Source organism: Camelus ferus, chromosome 5 (genome assembly GCF_009834535.1).
Source record: "Camelus ferus isolate YT-003-E chromosome 5, BCGSAC_Cfer_1.0, whole genome shotgun sequence".
NCBI lineage: Eukaryota > Metazoa > Chordata > Mammalia > Artiodactyla > Camelidae > Camelus > Camelus ferus.
In genome coordinates, this window is record NC_045700.1 from 90610814 (window position 1) to 90635835 (window position 25022).

The 25022-nt window shown below is 36.5% G+C and overlaps 1 protein-coding gene across 2 annotated transcripts in view; it reads left to right on the plus strand.

The window, feature by feature from the left end:
* DIS3L2 (DIS3 like 3'-5' exoribonuclease 2) overlaps positions 1-25022 on the plus strand; it is a 321890-nt gene that overhangs the window by 56548 nt on the left and 240320 nt on the right. For both annotated transcript variants that reach the window (XM_032480492.1, XM_032480493.1), the window contains exon 5: positions 1945-2046. In XM_032480492.1, the coding sequence (XP_032336383.1) occupies positions 1945-2046 (102 nt within the window). The remainder of the gene's footprint in view (positions 1-1944; positions 2047-25022) is intronic.

The following is a 25022-nucleotide window of genomic DNA, read 5'->3' on the forward strand; positions in this document are numbered from 1 at the left end:
AAATCTATAGATTGCTTTGGGTAGTATGGTCATTTTAACAATATTAATTCTTCCAATTCAACAGCATGGGATAGTGTTCCATTTCTTTGAATCATCTTCAGTTTCCTTTAGCAATGTTTTATAGTTTTCAGTGTATGAATCTTTCACCTCCTTGGTTAAGTTTATTCCTGGGTATTTTATTTATTTTGATGAGATTTTTAAGTGGAATTTTGTTTTAACTTTCTCTTTTTGATATTTCATTATTAGTCTAAAGAAATGCAGAACATTTCTATATATTAATCTTGTATCCTGCTACCTTGTTGAATTCATTTATTAATTTTAATAGCTTTTGTATGGAGAATTTAAGTTTCTCTATAGAGAGTATCATGTCATCTACAAATTACATGGAGCCACAAAAGACCCAGAATTGCCAAAACAATCCTGAGGAAAAAGAGCAAAGCTGGAGGCATAACCCTTCCAGACCTCATTCATACTACAAAGCTACAGTAATCAAAACAGCATGGTATTGGCACAGAAACAGACATATAGATCAATGGGACAGAATAGAGAGCCCAGAAATAAATCCACACACCTATGGTCAATTAATCTATGACAAAGGAGGCAAGAATATACAATGGAGAAAAGACAATCTCGTCAATAAATGGGGTTAGGAAAGCTAGACAGTTACACATAAATCAATGAAATTAGAACATTCCCTCACACCATTTATAGGAATAAACTCAAAAAGGTTTAAAGACCCAAGTATAAGGCATGATACCATAAAACTCCTAAAAGAGAACATAGGCAGAATGTTCCCTGCCATAAATCACAACAGTATTTTCTTAGATCAGTCTCCCAAGGCAATAGAAATAAAAGCAAACAAACAAATGGGACCTAATCAAACTTAAAAGCTTTTGCACAGCAAAGGAAACCATCAACAAAATAAACAGACAGCCTAAGTAGGAGAACATATTTGCACCTGATGAGACTGACAAGGAGTTAATATCCAAAATACACAAACAACTCATACAACTCAATATCGAAAAAACCAAACAACCCAATTGAAAAAAGGGGCAGAAGACCTAAATAGACATTTTCAGACTCACAGAAACAGAAACAGACTCACAGACATAAAGAACAAATTTATGGTTATCAAAGGTGGAGGAGGGACAAATTAGGAGTATGGGATTAACAGATAACTACTATACATAAAATAGACAAACAGCAAGAGTTTACTGTATAGCACAGGGAATTATATTCAATATCTTGTAATAACCTATAATAGAATAGAATCTGAAAAAAATTAACTGAATCACTATGCTGTACACCTGAAACTGACACAATACTGTAAGTCAACTATACTTCAATTAAAAAAATGAACCAACAATTTGCTCTTTTTGCCACTTCCCTGAGAGGAGTGTGACTTTGTTGGTTTCTTCCTGGAGAACCTAAATCCTGGGGCTGGTTGTTGCTCCTGCCCTTGATTGGTTTTCTTAGGGGGTTCTATGTTGTTTTTATTCTGTTTTCTTGCAAACTGTCTGTTTTTACCTTTTCTCTTAAAAAATTTTAGTTAGTGTAGAAAAGGTATCATCATGCTTTATTTTATTTAAAACAAAAAAGAATTACTGAAGGATTACTTATTCCTTTCTCATTTCAGTTGTGAAAGCATGCAATCCCAGTTTTTTTGCATTACGTGTTTTTGTTTGTTTTTGGCCTGCATATAATAGATCTTTTCTTATTTGGTGATGTTTTTAGCATTATGTTAACTTGCTTTTATGCGTCCATCATAATTTCTGTTAGTTCCAAAGAGACTGAGCTTCTTCTAGGTCTGTTTGTGGCCATATACTAGTGTTCCTGTCAAATCAATGCACAGATTGTAGAGTTTACAATTTTTAAACCAAGGAAGTAATTTTTGGTTCTATTCCTTGGTAGAGCTGAGCTCTTTTATTTCTCTCTCCAATCTAGGATGGTGATCGAGACATTTTTATTGATGGAGTCGTTGCTCGTAATAGAGCCTTGAATGGGGATCTGGTGGTTGTGAAGCTGCTTCCAGAGGAGCAGTGGAAGGTGAGTTAAATTTTCATTTTCTAATTATAGACTTCTTAGGGCCTTTTGCATTCCATAGTGCATCAGTGAGACATCATAAACTAAAGTGGTGACAGACCCCTAAGACCCTCGGTTGCCCCAGAAGCAGGCCTCAGAATGCTTGGATGTAGAAGCATCTGGTGGGCAGACATCTAATGATTTGGGTTGTCCTTGCTCCTCCCCTGCCTCATCCATAGAATAGGAATAATCACAGTACCTACTTCCTAGGTTTGTGATAGTATTAAATGAGAATACATTTAAAAATCTTAAAATAGTTCCTGACAATGGTAGCAGCTTAAGTTTTTATTATTTATTTTCCCCACTAACATGGGGAGTTCTACCTTATCTCAGAGCTTTATTGAGGTATAAATTAAATTTTTTATCTGATAGGGTAATAGTAATTGAGTTAGAGCTATGTGTCAGGAATTTGTAGAGTGTAAGGAAATTAGTAATGATCAAGATGGACATAGTTCTTGTCCTCATGGAGCTCTTAGTCTGGTGAGGAGTGCAGGTAGGAAGAGGCAGATACTACTCATACTTATACAAAATTAAGAATAATTTTGATTAAGCTGTGAAGTTATGTGTAGAATGTTTTATGAGAGTGAATTATCCTACTCTAGATCCACCTCTCCTCCATCTCCCCAGCCCCCACCTCTAGTTGCTGCCAATTGTGGATAGTCTCATTCCTTGATTCCTTGAAACCACGGCTAAGGGTTGACTCCAGATCCTAGCAACATAGACTTATTTAGGTCACTTCCTCTTTTCTTGAAAGCATCATCTAGCACAGTGTTGACCAGGTTTAAAAAGACAAGAAGAGTGCATTAAGTTCTGGTCAAACCAAAGGAAGTATTCCTAGAGGTCATTCGAGAGAGTTAATAGGCAGCATTATAGTAAAGATAAGCCAAAGAGGGAATAAGAAAGATGATGTCTTCTTTTGATTTAAGGAGTGAGAATGGATAGACTAGAAAGAAATAGAAGATTGGTTAGCAAGACGGGTATCTAAAGCTGACCAGAGCAGGTATGGGGTATTAACTCGTCAAAGAGTAGGAATGGCTGTGTTCAGTTTTAATTTCTTCTTAGACATTTTAATAGAGATGTTGAGAACATATGGAGGTCTAGATGGTTTCACTTACTGATGAATTTTACTAAATATTTAAGGAAGAAATAATCCTGAGTCTATAAAAGCACAGAAAATGCAAGAGGATACCTTTTCCAGCTCATTCTGTGAAGTCAGCATTGCCCTAATACCAAAACCAGGAAAAGACATTATAAGGAAAGAAAGCTACAGACCAGTACTCCTCACAAACATAGTTGAAAAAAGTCCTCAACAAAATATTAGCAAATAGAATTCAGCAATGTAGTAAAAGGATAGTACAACATGAGCAAGTGGGGTTTATCCCAGGAATGCAAGATTGGTTTAATATTAGAAAAGTAATTCTGTATAATTCACCATATTAACAGGCTAAATTTAACTCCATATTTCAATCAAATGGCATCATTTTGATACAAAAATCCATTTGACAAAAGTCCACAACCATTTATGATAACTCACAGCAGACTAGGAATAAAAGAGGACTTCAGTCTGGTGAAGAATGTATCACCACTGGGTATGATGTTATAACTAACAAATGCAGAATGGTAAAAGACTGAATGCTTTTCCTCCGGTATTGGGAATGAAGTAAGAATGTCCCTTCTCATTCCTTTTATTCAGTGTTATACTGGAGATTCTAGTTAGTATGATGAAGCAATAGTAAAGAAGCATTTAGATTGGAAAGGAAGAAATAAAACTCTTTACTCTTAGACTGTGTGATCTTCTCTGTATAAAATCCTAATGAATTTACAAGAAAAGTTACTAGAACTAATAAAATAAGTGAGTTTAGCAAGGCTGAAGGACAGAAGGCTAATATACAAAAATCCATTGTACTTCTGTAAACTAGCAATGAAAAAGTAGAAACTGAAAAATTTCTTAAAGTACCATTTTTAGTAGGATCAAAAATATGAGATACTTAGGGTTAAATGTGACCAAAGATGTGTAAGGCTATAAAACATTACTGGGAGAAATTAAATAAGGTCTCAATAAATGGTAAGAAATACTGTGTTTATGAATTAAAAAACTCAATATTGTTAAGTTGCCAGCTCTATTCAAAGTGATCTATAGATGAAGCACAATCCCAGACAAAATCCTAGGAGGCATTTTGTAGAAATTAACAAACTGACTTTAAGATTTATAGGAAAGGGCAAAGGACTTAGAAGAGCCAAAACAAAGTACAACAAAGTTGGAGGACATATATTACTTAATTTCAAGACTTACAAAGCTCTGGTAATCAAGACAGTTTGGTGTTACCAAGGTGGACATGTAGATCATTGGAAGATCAATGGTATGTAATAGAGATTCCAGAAATAGACCCATACATATATGATTGATTAATTTTCTACAAAGGTGCCAAGATAATTCAGTGAGGAAAGAATATCTTTTCAACAAATGTGCTATTGCAATTGTGTAACCATTTGGAAAATAAGGAACTTCAACCCTTACCTTGTACCAATAAGGAACTAACTAGAAATGAATCATACATCTAAATGTTTGTGTAAAAAGTGTAACTTTTCTAGAAGAAAAGAGAAGAGAAAATTTTAATGACCTTAGATTTGGCAAATATTTCTTAAGCATAATATTAAAAATATGAAACATAAAAGAAAAAAATAAATTTTAAAATCAAAATTGTAATAACTTTTGCTTTTCAGTGGACAGTTACAAAAATGCACTCGCAAGCCACAGACTAGGAGAAAATATTTGCAAAACATTTACCTCACCAAAAACTGTAATCTAGAATGTAAAGAACAAGTCAATAATAAACAAACAACCCAGTTAAAAACTGTATTAAAGATTTGAATAGATACTTTACTAAATAAGATATATGGATGGTAAATAAGCATATGAAAATATGCTCAACATAATTAGTCATTATGGAATACAAGTTAATAGCACAAAATATGAATACAGGAATCACTAGAATAGCTAAAGTTGAAAAGACTGACCATAAACAGTGTTGACAAGGATATTGAGCAACTGGAACTGTCATATGCTGCTGATGGGAATATAAAACAGTACAGCCGCTTTGGAAAACAGTTTGGCAGTTTCTTAAAACATTAAGCATATCCCTATCATATGACCCAGCCATTCCATTGCTAAATATTTACTTTAGAGAGAATAAAGCATTTGTTCCTGTAAATACTTTATATATGAAAGTTCATAGCATTTTTTTTGGTAATAGCCCTAAACTGAAAGCAACCCAAATGTCCATCAGCATGTAAACTAAATTTGGTATGTCTGTTCAGTGGAATACAACTCAGCTGTTTAAAAAAAAAAGCAATAAACTCTTAACACATGCAACAACGTGGTTGGATCTCAAAATAATTATGATGGATGAGAGAAGCTAGACAAAAAAAGAATATGCTGTGTATGATTTCATTATGTAAAACTCTAGAAAATGCAAACAGGTCATTGGTTGCCTGGTGTGGTAATAGGAGAGATGGACTACAGAGGGACCCCAAGGAAACTTCAGGGGGTGATAGACTTGTTCATTATCTTGATAGGATAATTTCATAATTGTATTTGTCAAGACCAATAATTTGTGCATTTTAAATGTATGTAGTTTATTGTATGTCAGTTATACCTCAATAAAACCATACAAAATACTGAAAATGAAACTAGCAAAAGAAGGTATTTGGACAGATGAGTCTGGAGCTCCAAGAAGAAATTGAACCTAAAGATGTAAATTTGGGAGCCATCAACATATATGAGGTGTTGAGACCACGTAGTGGATGGGATTACCTAGAGAGTGTAGCTAGAGAAAGGCAGCTGAATATTGAGTTCCTAAGGGAAGCCAACATGTAAAGGTCAACAAGAGGATCTCTTTAGAGCTCAGCAAAGGGGACTGCAGAGAGGCCTGTGCCCCTGATATATTGGGGGCATGAACCATGATGGTTAAATTTCAGCAGTGCATGATTGAGAGAAAAGGCTGATGCATCCTGAGGGTGTAGGGGGCAGAAGTCCAAGGAAATGGGTATCCACAAACTCAGGCTCTCATAGTCCATATAACCTGCTTGAATCTAGGAAGGCATTTTTTGATCTACCTTGTTGACTTTTTCAAACCTTTTGGTAAAAGGAAGCTTCATGGAAAGAACAGTATACCTTTAACCCTAAGTAAGGAGGAAGATGTTTAGTGAAATCTGTTCTCAGGATTAAGCATAGGAATCCAAGTCCAAAGAGGGCAGAGTCAGGAACTTTTGATGAAAACGTTTTGCCTGTGATTAGTAATGATCCTGATATATTACTTCTGCATTTTCCCACAGTGTAAAAACGTCCCAGTTAGCAATAAACTTCTTAAAATGCAAAAGGCCTCTCTTTATCCTCTGTGTTGTCTAGTCTGAACCTCTTTAGTAGCCAGTCTTATGGAGAGAAATATTGAAGGGGCTAGAGTGGACTGTGGCATCTTTCAAGTCAAAAGAAAAATAGGCTGAGTGCTTAAATCTTGGGTGCCGGGTGCTGGGTGTTGGCTGCTGGCTGGTACGTCAGAAATGGTGCTAGAGCTTATTTGATGGTTTTCTTGCCAGTACTTAAGACTTGTCAATCAGCATGGAAAGAGGAACTCTGGAGCCCCTCTTGCCTTTGTAGGCTGCGTTCAGAGGTATAAGCAGGTGGGCCAGGTATCTCATCAAAAATCATAGCTGTCACTGTTCTGTGTGGGAATGGGCAGCCCTGGGGTTTCTAGGTAGATGGGTAGAGGGAAATAGAGGGACTCAGAAGGCCAGTCAGTGTTCAGGAGTCTGGAGAGGAGATGATATTCATGAGGGAGATCTGCAGAGCAAAGCTGAGAGCTGTGTTTTGTCTGAGAAAGATGGATATGAGGATCCCTCATTAGAACTGAGGCCAATCCTATAGACCAGTGCTTGTCTCCACCATGCAAATGATTCACCACCTGGGTATTTAAAAAAATGCATATTAAAATTCAGTAGATCTGAGGTGGTGTCCAAAATTATGCATTTCTAACAAGTTCCCAGTCAACATTGGTGCTACTGGTTCTGGAACCATACTTTGAGTAATAGGGCTATAATGTGTGAGTCAGGAAGGAAAAAGAAAGAAGCAGCTAAGGAGCCTGGAGCTAAGCTCTCTGGACCCTGAATCTGAGACTTGATTGTCAGGAAGATAGTTGAGCAAGAAAAGTGAGCCTTAACAGTTGTGGCTGGGCCATGAAGTCGAGACTAGATTCTGAACCCTCTCTTTATGAATGACATCCTCTTGAGCAGGGATTGGCATGGATGCAGAAAAAAAGGCCTAGACTAGCAAGGAGGACCGTACCCTTTGAGTTGCTGGTAGGAGCAGAGGAGGGGAGACGACAGGGGCTGCTGTGGTATATGCATAGGCCCTCTTCAGCTTTCAGGTTTGAAATACAGACGGTGGCTCAGGTTCCTTACTTGTTCCATTTCCATGGAGCTCCTCAGGGTTTTCACAGTGGCTGCCTGACAGTTGCTTTTTACATTAAAGTCAGCCCCATTAGGTATGTCCCTTAGACCTCATTGGAGTAAGTATTTCACAGCTTCTCATTCTGAAGAGAGGATCTCTGTTGGCTGTAGCCCACCTGTGACAGTTGTTGGTGACAGGGTCAAACTAGAGAGAAGAGAATATTCCGACTGTCATCAAGAACCCCTGACATGTGGAATATAAACATCTCAAAACATACTGGCCAATTGTATTACAGGTTTGTTAGTACAAAAGCATATTGTTATCAAAGGAATCTGTAGTCAGTGGTGTGAGCAAATGTGAATTAATTAGATTATTCATCTTTGCTTCTTTATACTTGTTGTGCTTACTCCTCTTGGGTATGTAAACTACAGGGCCTTTGGAGTTTTAGAAGAACGACAGTTCTTTTAGCTGTAATAGTAAACAGTTTATTTCACAGCATTTTTTTTTTTTTTTACAAAATAGATAGCTGTGAAAGTATCAAGCTGTGAAACAACAATAAAAAAATAATTTGCTCTTATATAACAATTTTAATTTCAGAATTCTTCCATGCTTTTAGTGTACGTGTATGTATATATATGTATGTATATGTATTTTTTTTATTACAGACATCTAATGACATCTAATGAAGGATAGTTGAGGCAAATGAGAGTTTCTTCACTTTGTCAATTGAGGAATTAAGTGATTGGTTTGAGAACCTGGGAGTTTTTGGCAGAGCCAGGGAGTAGAATCTCTATCTTTTGACTTGGCTTAATATTCTTTCCTTATGGTTTTCTTTCTGTTTTAATTTTATTATTATTATTATTTTTTGAGTGAGAGTGTATATATGTATTTTTCTAGGCTAAGGGTCTTTGGCTTTCCTCAGGTTTTCAAAGTGGAGGGACATGTCCCCCAGATGGTTAGAAGCCATTGGTCTTAATGATTCTGCCTGGAACAGTGCAGGGTACCTGGTGGCTTCTCATCCTCTACCCATCCTACCCTGTGCTCAATGCTAGAGGTACAAATTCAAATAGGACACATACTTTGCTCTTTCTGGTAGGCTGGATGGGAAAGGGTTGAGAACAATTGTAGTACGGCTTCCATGATAGAAAGAGAAATACATGTCGTTAATGGAACACTAAACTGAGAGAATTTGGCTCATGTATAACTGAAAAATTGTGCTCTACACTGGAATTTGACACAACATTGTAAAATGACTATAACTCAATAAAAAGAGTTAAAAAAAACCTGAGAGAATTGGGGAAGGTTTCATAGAAGAGGTTACCATAAACTATGGTTTGAAGGATGGGAATGGAGAAGGAGAGAGGTTTGGTTTTACTTTAGGATGAGAATGATTTGGGCTGAGAATTCCTTGGCAGGAGAGGATTATGAAAATGTGCACTTTCAAGGAGCAGCATATGAAGCAAGGCTCTCTCTTCCTGCCATGTCATTGGCTAAGTGTGGCAGCCCCTCAGCCAGCTCTCTTAGACCCGAATTCCTCATTGTTATCAGAAGCCCCCACTCCAGGGAAGACTAACATCCTTGACCCCCTTTTACTGAAGTTCACAGAATACTGCTCTTTGCTTTGCAAACTCTTCTAATTGCCATTTATTTGTTCTTAGCCCTGCTGCTTCATTTTTCTTTCCTTTCTCCCATCAAGTTCATCTTCATCTTTTTTGTTAACTATAATAAATTAATCCTATTATTTTACTTCCCTTGATACTTTAATACAGTACATTGCAAATAAGCATATATAAACTCTATGGATTCTGCTGCTGATTGCTAACTTTTTAGTGCTGCCTGTGTACTGGGAACTGCATTAGTGCCTCACACTATTCTTTAGTCTGTTGTTATCTCTGTCTTAATTTTGTGAATGAGAAACTGGAGGCTTAGTTTAAACATCTTATCTATTTAGGGAACATATAACTAGGAAGTGACAGAGTTGAGATTCAGATTCACATTTCCTCATTTCGTGATCTCATTGCTATTTGTTATTACAGATATACAAAGGAGAGAATTATTTGATCTGTAGAAAGATACTGTAAGGTATCATAAAAATCAAGATAAATCCAGAAAATAGTAATACATACTTTAGCATTAGGCAATATCTTGAGTTGCCATCGTGGGTAAAGAAGATGACTGTATCAATTGAAGTGACCAAAGGCCTAGTATTATTCTTAGAAGACAAACAATTTAGAAACAATTAGTTAGAATTTGAGCAAACTGAATGGTTGTATCCTAAGACTAGAGAAATACAGCTACTCAGGGCATTATGGAGGCAGGTGTTGGGAGTGTTCTACCAGACATCTGTCCTGCATTGTGGATCAGAAACAGAGAGCTAATCCAATTGCCAAGTCAAATCAAGAGCTACAGCCTGCTGGACAAGGCACAGAATTAAAGAGGTTATAGACCCATTTGCCATCCTGCCTTGTTGGCAACAGATCCCAAATTCATGGGGCTTATGATACAGATATTCAGAAGGCAGGTAGGCAGTTGTTATATAGGAGGTGGGTCCTTCCGGATCTTTGGACAGGATTTGGATCTCTAATTCCAGAGATGTGTGACTATCTTCTTATAAGCAGACTGGTAGAGGCAGCCACTAGGCTGGGAGTCAAGGATAGGATTTGATCCCTAAGCTAGGATTGGCTAGAACAGTACTGGAAGCAAGAACCAAAGCAGAAGAACAACCTTGAAAGCCAGAATTCTGGGCCTTTTTTGGCTTTACCAAAGGAGATTTAGGAACCCAGAGTTCAGCTCTGGTATCTTGGATCTGGGAGGTGGGTTAAAAGCTAAGGCTTCCTATAGGAGGAGCCAAAGCTATTTAAATATTACCTTCTTTGTTTGATTGGGAACTAGGGTGAGCAGCTTAGTTGATGCAGTCATAGTGAATGAAATCAGACTAAAGGAGGCTGATAAGAGCATGTTGAAATTAAATTAGGTAAAACAGTATGAACAGAAACTGACTAGCTAAAGAGTCAGAGTTGGATTTCAAGTGAAATTTCTTCTCATTGGAACTTAATTTTATTATTCTTTTGTCTGAATATTATAAATATGATTAAGACGACTGAAATAGATTTGATATATTGATACCCACTAGAAAATTATACTGCCATTTATTTATCACCCAGGTATTTGTTGAGCACCTGCATTGTACTGAGAGGGTACAGTGGGAATAGATCAAGCACTTTGTTAGATAAGTCTAAATTTCCCTTGGGACAGGATTATTTTACTTAACTTACAACAGAGCAAAGTTTATATATGAATTAAGAAAGGTGGAAGAGCAGAGACAATTATTCTATGTTTTCTAACACGTTGTACACTTACTAAAGAAACTTATTTTTATGCAGAATGCTAATACTTCAGCCAGGGAATAATACAAGTATGGATGGGTATTTTGGAAGAGATTGGCCCTGAAATAAAGAAATAACTTTAGTTTGAAAGAATAAAGGAAGTGCTGATAGGAGTAACTACTCTTGTTCTAAATTAAATAAGCAACAACAACAAAAAAAAAATCAAAAGTGCATTTAATCCCTGATTTTCAGTGGCTATTCCAAACCTTCTTATGGTCACATGAAATTGGTCTAGTACAGTAAATTGTTTCCTTCAACAACTAACTTTTCCTTCAAGTGATTGTTTTAAAGTTTTGTCTTCCAAGTTCTTCTTTAAATATGCACCCATCATATTGGATTATATTTAATCCAATCTCTTATATAACCACTATCATTTTGGATTGTTCTCAATTCCAGTGGAATTAGGATTTCTTAGAACTGTTTGGTTTCTTGGCTTGCATGGCAGGCCCAAAAAAGACTTGGAAGGTACTTAATGATGGAAGGCAAGCTCTTTGGAGCCTCCACCCATAGCAGTATGGTAGGTAAGGTATATCTGCTACCATGATCAGATTTTCCCAAAATTGTTATATACACAAACCTATTTTTAACAATCATCTTTTCTTCTTCATTATTGCCAGCTCTGGGATCAAATGGTTCAGGTTCTTGCCTGCTTTAAACATGCCTTTAGATCTCTGTAATTCAAATTGAAATGTCTGAAATAAGGAGTGTATCATTTAACGATAGAGTAGTTTATTTGTGCTGGGAAACTCCCAATTAATATTTCAGGATTATTTGCTAGAAAACTAATTCATTCCTTCTTAACTCCATGGAGATGGTTTGGTGAAATTCACATTCACTGTAAGGAATGAGTTAATGTAGATAAAGTACTTACAGCAATACTGGCACATTATAAGTGCCCGAGAGATGTCAGATATTACTATTACTCTTTTCTGAAATAAGGACTGAGAGTTATAGTTTGGCCAAGATTGTACACTTGATCTCAGCCAAAAGTTCGGAAAGCGATGGACAAGATTGTATAATGACCTGAGTTTACTATTTCTGGCTCTTGAATTTACCACTGATAACATTTACTCATAGCAGACATGAAATGTTGATAGGAAATATTGACATAAACTGCTGGTGTCTTGGTATGCATTCCTTTGAGGTGTCTAAATTGCTGGATAGTTGCGTGGTAGGCAGGGTTATACTGTGGAATGACATGGTTTATTTCTTACTTGTATCCTTTGCCCATCAGGATTATCTAAGGCTTTGTGATGTTCCAGAGCCCAGGCTGAATGGAATAGCTGACATCAGGACTTGTCCCCTTTTCTGTGTGTGGCAGAAGGAAACAGAGCCCTGTAGAAACACATTTAAAATCCCTTTGTCCAAAAGTGACTCCATTAGTCCTGCTCACTACTCATTGGCCAGAATGAGTCAGCTGGCCTTATTCAACCACAAGAGGGCCAAGAAATGCAGTTCTACCAAGTATCTGCAAGTAGGGATAGCAGGATAGCAGCTGGTGAACTGCACTAATGACTGTCACACTAGATTAATTAGATTCATTTTACATGACATTCCTGACTAGCCATCTGAAAAGTGTATGCCACTGGCCATTAGCGAGATTGCGCAAGTTTCTACATTACTTACTACAAATTCATCCCCACTAGTGAAAAAAGAATTCAGAAATACCTGAAAATGATCTAGATGGTATTTAAGATCATCCTTAGTTATGTAATTCTTGCTTTAAAGTACAATGTGTGATACAAAATATATTTGGTGATCTTCACATTAAGTAGTTTTTGCAAGTGAAAAGCAAGGAAATTATGTTTTAAGGAAATGTATTGGCATTTATTTGGTAATATTTATAAACCATAAAGAGTTTAACATTCATAGCAGTATTTTGATATTGTTGCTTGCTATTGCTATTGTTGAATCTTTAATTTTTTCTTTTTTTTTTAAATTGAAGTGTAGTTGCTGTACAATGTTATATGTTACAGGTGTACAGTATAGTGATTCACAATTTTTAAAGATTATACTCCATTTATAATTATTATAAAATACTGGCCGTATTCCCTGTGTTGTACAACATATCCTTGTAGCTTATTTTATACCTAGTAGTTTATATCTCTTACAATTTTTCACTTTTTATTAAACATTTTTCAATAGATACATCTTTTGTTTTATAGAAACTATGATTTAGGGCATATTCATAACTGTTTTATGAATTTAGGCAACTAGGAAGAGGAACTTGGTAGATTTGGAAAACTATAGATATTTTAGTATTTTGGAACTTAAAATGCAAGATAGAGATACTGGTAGGAGATGAAGCCAGGCTGGTAAATGACAGGTGAGGGGAGTCATTCATGAAATGCCTTCATACAGTGTAAAGCAGTTCTGCTGTTACCATTGTAGGTACTGGGGAGCCATTGAAGAATTTTGAGGAGGGGGCAATGTAGTCATATTTGCATATTAGAATATTATTTTGTTGGTAGGGTGGAGGATTTAAAGGAAAGGGGTAAAATTGGTGAGAGACTCTTAAGAAAGTTATTTAAGAGAGTCTCAGAGATAAAAGTCATGGTGGTCGTGTGGATTGTAAGGAGATGAATTTTAGACCGTTTAATAAGATAGAACATAGTGATTGGATGTAGGAGGCAGTGAAGGGAGAAGGAATAAGCTAGGATGACTCCTACATTTCAGGTTCAGGTAACTGGGAGAGTGATGGCACCATTTGCTGAGATAGGAAGGGGAACAGGGACAGGTGATAGGTTTGTTTGGACATGTTGAGTTTGATGCCTGGAGATGCATACGTATATAGAGCCAGGAGGCAGTTTGATATTACGATTTGAAGTTCAGGAGTGAGATCTTGGCTAGAGGGTGAGATTTGGGTGACCTCAGTGGCACTTGAAAAAATTGCCTGGGGATATTTTATGGAGAGATGAGACCACTGAAGATGGCATCTCAGGAATACCAGCACTTAATGGGCATGCAGAGGAAGAGGATCTAGTCCAGGAGACTGAGAAGTGGTGGCAAAGGAGGAAGGAGGCTTAGGCAGGGAACCAAGATAAGGGAGCATTTGAATGAGGAGGAGGCAGTCAACAGTGCCCTGTTGCTGATAGACCCAGTGAGGAATTTTACTGAGAAGTTAGATTTGGCTAATATGGAGCTATCTGTGACACTGATCAGAGCAGTTTTGTGGAGTAGAAAAGGCAGAAACCAAATCACAGTGAGTGAAGGAGTGCATGAAGGAGGCTGAGAAAGGGTAGTGATTCAAGAATGAGACACAAAGATGATGGTTACTTTTGATATGAGAGAAACTTTATTTAAATGTGGTATCTTAAGTCAAATTTCCTAGAGGCAGAACTTGAGATGGAGATTCTTGCCCAAGTAGTCTATTTTTCTGAAATAATGCAAAATTATTTAAAATTTAGTTAGTAAAATCACAACATAGATCAAAAGTTGGAATTTGAGAACAGGGTACAGAGAATGAGCTAGATTTAATGATAGAAGAAGTTGGGACTGGCTGGTAAGAGTGAATTGATAATGCAGAGCACAGAACCAAGGATGGAACAGGGAGGTGCTCCAGAGAAAGCCAGATCAGGTTTTAGGAGCAAATGCACTGGGGACAGTGGGCCAGGAGAAGGAAGATATTCTTATGGCGGTTTTGGGGAGCACAAGCACCTTCTAGAGTAGGAGTTGGCAAACCTTTTCTGTGAAAGACCAGATAGTAAATGTTTGAGGCATTATGGGCCATGTGGTTCTGTCATAATTTCTCAACTCTGCCATTGTAGCACGAAAGCAGCTGTGTTCTGGAAAACTTCACAGGCTAAAAATCCAGCTGCTTCTGTAAATGCAGTTTTTGATGGAAAGGAGAGCCTAGCGTGCTCTAAATCCTAAAAGTTGCCTGTTAGCTAGAGTGGAGGCTGTGAGAGGAAGAGTAATGGCAGAGATAACTCCTTGCCAGCCTTGTTGTGGGCTCCTTCTCATTGGGCACTGGCAAAAGCCAGTTGTAGACTTGAAGACCCAGGTGGTGCTGCATGAATGTTAAAATGAGCTGGATACTGTCATAATCCTTGGTGCATGGTCATGTCTTTTCCTGGAATCATTGGTGGAATGAGGTTTGGGATACACTGTGATGGAGACTCTTTGGTGTGTAAACACCATAGTCTCAGATACTTTGAGATAAGATCTGGTTATCTTTTGACAGTGAGGAGGTTGAGCCTTGGCAGCTGGATAAATTGCTTTTGGGCCTTCTGTCTGTCCTCTTCAGTACGTACTTGTGTATTCCTTTTGGGGTAATCTGGGTCCTTGCAACTCAAAATATGGTCTGTGTACCAGCAACATTGCAGAATCTCGGGCTCTCCCTCAAGATCCACTGAATGAGAATCTGCATTTTAACAAGATTCCCATGTGATTTGTATGAACATTTAATTTTGAGAAGCACTGATGTAGATGATTAAGGAATTAGGTGACTCCTCTATTCTTTTAAAATAAAAATTACTTGGGCACTATAGATAAAGGAGGAACATATATAGGACACTGCTATTATAGCTCGTCTTGGAGGAGAGTCATGAGTGCAGTGTTAACTTGTTGAGGCTTCAGAGTTTTGAAGTAATGATTTCCTTGTTTTAGCAGAATTAGACTCAGTACTCGCCCCAACCTCCTGCCACTTTCCCAATTAGCTGTAGCAAATGAAGGATAGAGAGATTGTTCCTATAGTTGTAATTGGAAAAAAAAAAAAACAGTTTTTGGAAAATAAATAGATTTCAGTCTATATCATGAACTATTTTTACGCCAGCAAGTTCTCTGTAATCCTCCTTCCCCCCATTTTTAGGATATCATTTTATAGTAAGTTCAAACAATCATGCTATTTCTTGTTTGCCTCCAATTTTGCTCATTTTTTTCCCTGAAGAATTACCTCTTTTGTGTTTAATGTTTTTATGATGCAGGCTTTCTTTTTTCTTGAATCACTAATTGAGTTCTGCTTTTAGGAGCTTGCAGCATGTTATAAAAGTCTTTTTGAAAAGTAAACTTACAGAATATTGAAAAATTATTTTAATGTACAGAATTTTGTATCTTGGAATAGTCCAGAGTTCTGTGAAACAGTTCCTAATAACTTGAGCATTATTATTTTTATTTCTGCCCTCTTATGCTATTGTAATATCACATGCTATTGCATCAGATGGGATTAAAAAGAAAAAGAAGACTATAGCTTAAAAGGTAAAGAACTGGAAGAGGCAAATTTAAACAAAAGCAGTCTGAAATTGCTTAAATGTCTATATTTTAAGTTTATCTAAAGGATATACTGTTCTTTAATAAATAAGACACTCACATCAATAATTTATTATTTAAAATAGGATTATGTTTTATCTGACATTTTCTTGACTTTGGTAAGAGAAATATTATGCCAAAAATTATTAATTTTTTTTTAGAAATAAGTGTACTAGAAGTTATTTATGTTTAATGCTTAAAGTCTGAATGCACAAATCTACCAAAGTTTTTTTATTTAGATAAATTTCACATAAAATAAAACTCACATTTTATTCACTTAAAAGGTTGCAGTTCAGTGGTTTTAATATATTCACAATGTTCATCACCACTGTCTTATTCCAGAACATTCTCATCACCCCAGAAAGAAACCCTGTTCTCATTAAGTAGTTACTCCCCATTCCCCTTCCCCTTAGAACCTAGCAACTGCGAGTCTTCTTTCTAATGCTATAGATTTTTCTTTTCTGCATTTCATATAAATGGAATCATACAATATTTCTCCTTTTTGGTCTGGGTTCCTTTACTTAGACCATGTTTTCAGGGTTCAGCTACATTGTAGCATGTATCAATACTTCGTTCATTCCTTTTTATGGCTGAATAATACACCACTGTAAGAATATACCAAGTTTTGTTTATCTTTCCATCAGTTGCTAGACATTCGGGTTGTTTTCACTTTTTGGCTATTATGAGTAGTCCTGCTATGAACACTCATGAACAAATTTTTGTGTGAACCCATGATTTCAGTTCTCTTGGGTACATACCTACCAGTAGAAGTATTGGGTCATATGGTAATTCCAAGTTAAACAAAAATAACTTTTTGTAATATAGATCACTAAAATATACTGTCCTCAGACTTTTCTGACCCAAAAGCAATTAGTCTCTGTAAATATACACACACAATTTTAGCTCTGTCCATTAAAAACTTCATAAGGACTGTTAATCTCCACAGTGGGAGAAAATATGTGCAACACATCTATCCAACAAAGGGTTCATATGGTCTAGAGTTTATAAAGAATTTTCACAAATCATTGAAAAAAACAGACAAGAAATGGAAAAATGGGCAAAGGACTTAAACCCTTCACCAAAAAAAGGATATCTAAATGGCCAATAGATTTATGAAAAGATTCTCGGCTTCATCAGTTATCAGTGAAGTGTAAGTGAGAACCATGATGCATTTCCTTGATAACCTACCTAAAGTGCTAAATCAAAAAGGGCAGACAGTAAACACTAAAAGTTGGTGAGGTGTAAAGTAACTGGAACTCTCCTACACTGCCAGTGGGAATGTCAGTCAGCCTAGCCACTTTGAAGAACTGCTTGGTATCATCTGCTAAAAGCTGCAGATACCCTATGATCCAGAAGTTCCATTCCTAGGTATATGTTCAACAGAGTATATTTGTGCACCAAAAAACATGTTCATGAATCATCAAAGTAACATTATGTAAATTAGTCCCAAATGGAAGCCACCCAAATCTTCATCAGTAGTAGCATTGTTGAATACATGGCTGTACATGTATGCAATAGGTTATTATATAGCAGTAAGAATGGATGGACTACAGCTGTGTGCACCAATTAACTATGAAACTCACAAACTTTGAGCCTAAACACAAAAGAATATTTTTATTATTCGTATAAGCATGTGAAACTATTTTATGGTTTTGTCAGGGTGTTTGTTCTTGAAGTAGTGGTAGCTGGAAGGGTCAAGAAAGTGGTTTCCAGCGTGTTGGTTCTGGTAGGCAGAATTCTAAGATGGCTCTCAAGAGCCCCCTCCTCTGATATACATACCACATATGATCCTCTCCTGTTAAGTGTGAGTGGGACCTGTGAATATGATGGGATATTATTTCCATAAGTAAGTCACATTATTTGGCAAAGGTAAAGGGATTTTGCAGATGTTATTGAAGTCCCTAATCAATTGGTTTTGAATTAATCAAAGGGAGAGTTTTCCTTATGAGCCTGACCTTATCAAGTGAGCCCTTTAAAAGAAGGTCTAGAGGTCAGAGATATTCTTTTGCTGGCCTTAAAGATGCAGGCTGCCATGAGTTCTGTAGTTGCATGGAAAAATTCTATTCAGATCCTATTTTTAAATTGGATTTTTTTTGCTGTTGAGTTATATGAGTTCTTTATATATTTTGGATATCAATCAAGGAAAGCATCAGATATATGATTTGCAAATATTTTCTTCACAATTTTTAAGGATTATATCCCATTTATAATTATTATAAAATGCTAGCTATATCCCCTGTGTTGTACAATATATTCTTGTAACTTATTTTATTTTATACATAGTAGTTTGTATCCTAATCTCCCATCCTTGCCCTTCCCCCTTTCTCTTTCCCCACTGGTAACCACTAGTTTCTTATCTGTATCTGTCTCTTTTTAACTTCTTTATTTTGAAGGTGATAAAACTGGGACATGTTTCAGGTTAGGAGTGGTGTGACATGCTTCAAGTTAAGTATAGAACAGCAAATCCAGTACCTTAGTTCTTGAGGACTCTACTTCTATGACCATTTCTTCCTATCACAAACCTTCTGGAATCCCAAGGATGTAAGTGCACTTCATTTGGTTGTTATGTTGTGGCTGCAGTTTGGGTCGGGATGGTGGGTATTGAGAGTAGGTGGTAACTTATTCTGGTTCTAATTAGAGGTATAAGCTGATATGAAGATATTAGGGAGGTGCAGGGGAGATATTCATTTAGCCACAGATGTCTACTATGCCTGTGTTTATGCTGTGCCTTGGGATGTCCTTGTCACAGATTTTCTTTGTTTTGGGTATCTACTTCTCAGAAATGGCTTCCTACTGTTCCAAGTTTTCTAAGACTCATGCTGGTTTACAACTTTCCTCTTCCTTGAATTAGTATGAACTTAGATACTGCCCCTGCTTTTCCTGAGTGTGTGGAAACAGGAACTGGACTCTCTCTTTGTATGGGTGAATGAGTGTAAAGACAGGTTGAAGTCAGTCATTGATCACAAAGAATCTTTGGGGTAAAATGTCCACAGATTGAAATACTAAGTGGTTTAAGAAAGCATTTGGAAATTAAATGTACTTGGTATGGCAAGCAAATGCATGTAAACATGTTGATCCATGAAACATTTTTATTTGTTCCTATTTTTGAAAATAGCTTTATAACTTACGGCTTTCTCTTTTTTACATCTCTGATCCAGAGTTCATAGTACTGTAATTTGGAAAAGCTAGAAATATTAAAATTTCAAGGGTAATGCATCTCTCAGTATTTCCATTATAAAACGCAATTTTAAAGGGTTTAGAAGTCAGCTATAAAAATTTGTTCTTGGCTGATACTTTGTATACAAAAATCTCTGCCCAGGATAATTTTCAGAAGAATTTTTGCAGTGGCAATAAACTGTGAGGTTATATGGCAGTACCAGCTTACATTGAACTCATTTTTAATGGTTCTATCAAAGTAGGGGAAAGATGACAGGTTTTAAAATGATTCAAATATAACAGTATGAAAATTATGTTTCTAGCCTTGTACTTTCAGAAAATTTTGGTTAAGAAAATGTTACTCTACCATCAGAAACTCACCATTGACTTAAGTATCAGAAATAATAGCACCCCCAAATCCAGCATAAGCCCCAATCTAGATGACTTGAGAATAATTCTTTTAAAACCAGATTTTAGCAACTGATTTTGGAAGTAGTATTTGGGCCTTTTCAGTGACTGTGTAACCCCACGGAAATTCTTTTGGGCCCCACTTTTTAAAAAATAGCTTTCTGTTTGGTACCTGAGCTTAGCTTTCTGCAAAGCAAGGAAGGAAGTGCTAATGGGAAAGTCAAGACATATTTCTTACATGATTGAGACGTACCCAGTGAAGCTGAAGATCCTCTTGTTAATTCTTCCCAAAGTTTTGGGTAGGTGTTAGCTTGAAAAGATCAACCACAATGTAAATAAGCTCCTTGCTCTTATAGTATTATGAAAATGTGTGCACATACAATTCCACTGCAGTTTACAGCCTGTGGCCAGGTTTCTTTTTTTATTCTTTTCTACTTCTTCCTCAAAGTTAAATCTCATAAGCAGATTTCCTTAGGGATAATTTTGTATGTGGTAGCCAGACTGGTCTCAAAAGAGTGTCAGCTTCTGAACCTTGGAAGTACAGTTCTTGTGCATAGAGCCCATGGGAACATTTGAGGTCTTATCAGTTTGAAATGAAACTTGACTATATGTGAAATATGAATTGGAAATGATATTGGATGATATATAATTGTTCAGAAATGTAGTCTCCGTGGTGGATAAGGAACCACCTCACTTGTGAAAAACTCTCCCTGCCTTACTGTCTAAAGTAATGATGCTATACCATGCTTTGGGTCAAACAGGGTAAAAACAGCAAAATCAACAAGAAAAAACCCTGTAGTTTTTGCTCTTAAAGAAAACAACTTTCTTAGACAAATTATTTTAAAAATCAGGTCAGTGTTCACTCAGAGCTCTTAGGAAATTTGCTTTAGATTCTTAGGGTTGTCTTGTCTACCTGTTGGGTCCTCCAGCTCTCAGTGTGCTGAGGTAGAAGAAAGCCTGCTTTGGCTTCAGAGATTGAGGCATGTTGTTTCTCTGGAGTCATCTCTGATGAAAGGCCACTTCTCTGTCCTTGCCTGGTCCAGTTTTAGGTGGCTTGTTATAGGGGAGAGACAGGTGCTCATGCATCTTAAAAGGGAGAGAAGGGTACTACCATACCATCGAGGAAGTGTTTGAATTCACAATTCCTGAAAGTGGGTATGTTTAGTACAGAGATGCTTTTTGGGAAAGAGCAGATTATGCCAGAGGAGTAATCTGTTACTATCGTTATTTTGTCCCATTGCCCCAGATTTGGCCAGTGGAAGCCCCCTAAGATGGCTCCTGTGTTTTTTTTTTGACATGTTCTTATCATTCTTTGAACACTTTATTTTCTGGAGCTGTTCCAGCCTTATCTTGTACTTTCCCTGTGAATTTCCCTGGAATTACTCATTTTCTCAAGAATCCCTGCCTGGTACCTTGAAGTGGAGAAATTCAGATATTCCCAAGGCCTTTTAGTGAAGAGAGCTAAGAAATATATGTATATGTATTTGCTCATATCTCTATGCCTGCCTGCCTGCTTGCCTTCCTGTCGGTCTACCTACCTATCTTGAAAACTGTCAGTTTACTCTGAAAGCTCCAGTTCCAGTGTAATACCACAGGGTTTCTTATAGTTTCTCCTTTTCCATATTTGTAACTCCCTTCTCTAATGATGAGAAACCTGGCTCTTATTGTCCACATATTTACTTATTTTGCTCATCCCTCTTTGTAACCAATATGCTGACATTGCTGGCCTGCTATTCCACTAGGTCACCTTTCTGGCTCAGGCTTCAATCTCTGCTGCTGCTACCTCCTCACTAAGATTGTGATTTTTCCATCATTGTACCTTATTATTTCTGAGCTTGGGTTCTTTTTAAAGTTGGGAGTTCTATCTTTTCTACATAGACTCCTATAGCCAGTTGATCAGTGTCACTTGGTGTACAAGGTCCTCAGCTCTACTTGTGTTTAGAGTATTACTTCTATCTTGATACCTATCTTGATGGCTGTCTTTCTTTCTTTTAAGCATCAGGTTGAGAAAAAAGAAAAGAAATAAAACAGTGTATGTGTGCATGCATGTGCATTTTAAGGTACTCTGGATGACATTCAGAGCTCTCTTTGTCAAGGAAGAGCTCAGTCTTCCTTTGTGGAGTGTGTGTGTGTGTGTGTGTGTGTCTGTCTGTCTGTCTGTCTGTCTGTCTTCATAAGCTTTCAGCTCTGCTGTACCTGTCTACTTGTTGTCCTGCAAACATGCCTGCTTCCTGGACTTTTTCTATATCATCTTTTTCATCAGTGTCCATCCTCTTGACTCATGCTGTTACCACCATCCTAAGCCCTTCCTTGGTCATCTCAGCAGGAAGCAGTCATTCTTTTTGTTGGAGCCTCTACCATTCAAAGATATTTACTTCTACTTAAAGATATTTGGGAATGTGCTTTGTGGGTCCTACTTATTTCTGGGTATCATATAGGCCAAAACTACTTATGATATTTTTGAAAGTATTTTGTTAACTATTAAGGGTCACCTCACTGTAAGGTTTAATGCCTAATAGATGCCTTGCACATTATAAGATTTTAATAAATGCTTATTGGATTTTGAATTTTGTCAGAATGAAAAGTATTTGGCATTTTTCAGTTGATGACTTTGGCTCATACTTTCAGATATTTTAATTTGAGTTTTTGCTTTCCTCCGTATATAGATGCTAAGCTTGTTTGGCTTGGGTACAAAAGAGATTAATTTGGTTCCCATATTTACATATAGTAAAATTCACCCCCTTTAGCATCTAATTCTATGAATTTTAAAACATATATAGACTTATGTAACTACTACCACAGTCAAGATAGAAAATGGTTTCATCCTATCCACAAATTCCCTTGTGTCCCTTTTTAGTCAACACTTCCCCTAACCCCACAGCCCCTGCCAACAACCAATCTGTTTTATGTCCCTATGGATTTGCCTTTTCCAGGAAGTCATATAAATGGAATTATTTTGGGTCTGGCCTTTTTCTATTAGCATAATGCATTTGAGGTTCATCCATGTTGTTTAGTGTTGCTGAATAGAATTCTACTGTATTGATTTTCCAAAGTTTGTTTATCCAGCCACCAGCTGAAAGATATTTGGGTTATTTTCAGCTTTTAACCATTAAGAATAGAACCGCTATGAATTTTGCTATGTCTTTGTATGAACATATGTTTTTATTTCTCTTGGTTAAATATCTAAAAAGTGGAAATGGTGGATCATATGGTAAACGTATGTTTGTCTTTGTAAAAAACCATGAAGCTGTTTTTCAAAGTAATTGTACCGTTTTTCACTCCCATTAAAAATGTATGAGAGATTCATTTTCTCCACATCCTCAGCAGGGTATAATATTATTATTTTAACCATTCTGGTGGGCATACAGTAATATTTACTTTTTGTTTTAGTTGTTTATTATCTTCTGTTTTGCATTTTCCTGATGACAAAATGATGCTGAGCATTTTTGTGTGTGTGTGCTCATTGACCATCCATATATATTTAGTCTTTTCTGAGGTGTCTATGCAAGTCTTTTACTCACTTTTCAACTGGTTTGTCTTTATATTAATGAATTGTAAGACTTTATATGATATGGGTATATATATATTTCATATCTTCTGTGTTCTTACTAGGTTTTTTTGTCTAGTATTTTTTTTATACTGCTTATTTGATAAATATCTATGATTGGGGGTTTGTTTACTTTTTCCCTTTACTTTTGTCAACTTTTGCTTCATCTAGTTTGAAGCTTTTTTGTTAGCTGCATGTACATCTATAATCTTTATATCTTGCTAATGCATTGACTTTTATTAACATGAAATGATTCTCTTTGACCCGGTAATGCTTTTTTGTCTTGAATTCAACTTTGTTTGATATTAATATAGCTAATCCAGTTTTATAAGAGTGTTTTCAAAGATGGGAAGTGATAGAGAACATTTGTGTAGTAATATGAGAAAGGTTTATTATGGAGAGAGAGGGGGCAATGAAATAATGGGAGAGAAGGTACTACTCAATGAGTAAAGCCCTTTAGGCAAGAAATAGTATTCAAAGCTGGATCACACTCTCTCTGTGGTTTGAGGTGGGAAGAAGGAAAGGATTGTTGCAGATACAAGTCAGTTTTTTTAGAGTTGGCCATACCTTAAATCTGTTTTAAAAATCTAGCAATAGGTGCAGAGTTTATAGTGTGCCAGCAACCACTAATCAAACGTGGTTTCAGTTTTTATTATCAGTACATAAGTGCAGTAGTTTGAGTGTTGGCTGACTTTTCAGATAATTGTGGTTAATCTTCTTACTATAAATTGGCTGTATGGAGTATCCTTAGGCTCTGGGATTGTGGCCTTTATATTAATGTCCTGAATATCCCTTGCTCTGAAAATTTTTTATTGTAAACTGTCTGGTTTTATGAAATGGTCTAAAAATTGAGCTTATTTTCTGTGAGATCGAGGATTTGTGTCTCAAGGATGTGAAATTCATTTTGCTGCAGATGATGTGATGTGAAGGAATCTGAGGTCAGATAAGCTAAGTCTCTATACATGTAAAAATAATCAGATGCAAATAAACTTTAACATGTACTTTACATCCTTGAGCATGTTATTTAAACTTTTAATGTTGTTCTCTTTTCTGAATGATGTTACATTCTTGCTTTGATTCCATGTCAAAAGTTAGGATTCTAAAAGGAGAATGATCTTTGATTCATGGAAACAGTTGGAAACTGTAGGCTTCTCTATGAATAAAAATACAAATAATTGTTTTAAAAAGAACCCCACTTTGAGCATTTCTAAGGAGACTTCAACTTTGTCCTTTACTAGGACTGAAAAACTGGCCATATTCCATAGTGATTGATTCAGGAATGGGCATGTGACCCAAGTCAACTCCAGCAGTGTGGTCCTGAGACTTTTTTGCAAAACACCTAGATGGAAGTTTTTGTGTTTTTTTCACTAGGGTCTCTAAGAGGATATATTCTGGAGCTACTAGAATCCTTCTTGACATATGAAGAGAGGGTGCCCTGGTATTAGAGCTAATGTAAGGAAATCTGAGCCTGTGCACATGTGAGTGCACGCACGTGCGCGAGCACACACACACACATACATACAAACGTCAGATGGGCCTCTCAATCTGATCAGATTGACCCAATTATATAAGCTAATCAATTACTTTAAAAAAGCCAATTTAAGTTAGTTTTTTTGTCTCTTGCAACTAAAACAGTCATTATTAATACATTGATTATGCTTTAGAAACTTAAGACAAAGTGCAGTAAAGAATAAGGTTCCAAGAAGAGCAACCACTGTGTACAGAGTTACGTGTACTTGTGTATATACTT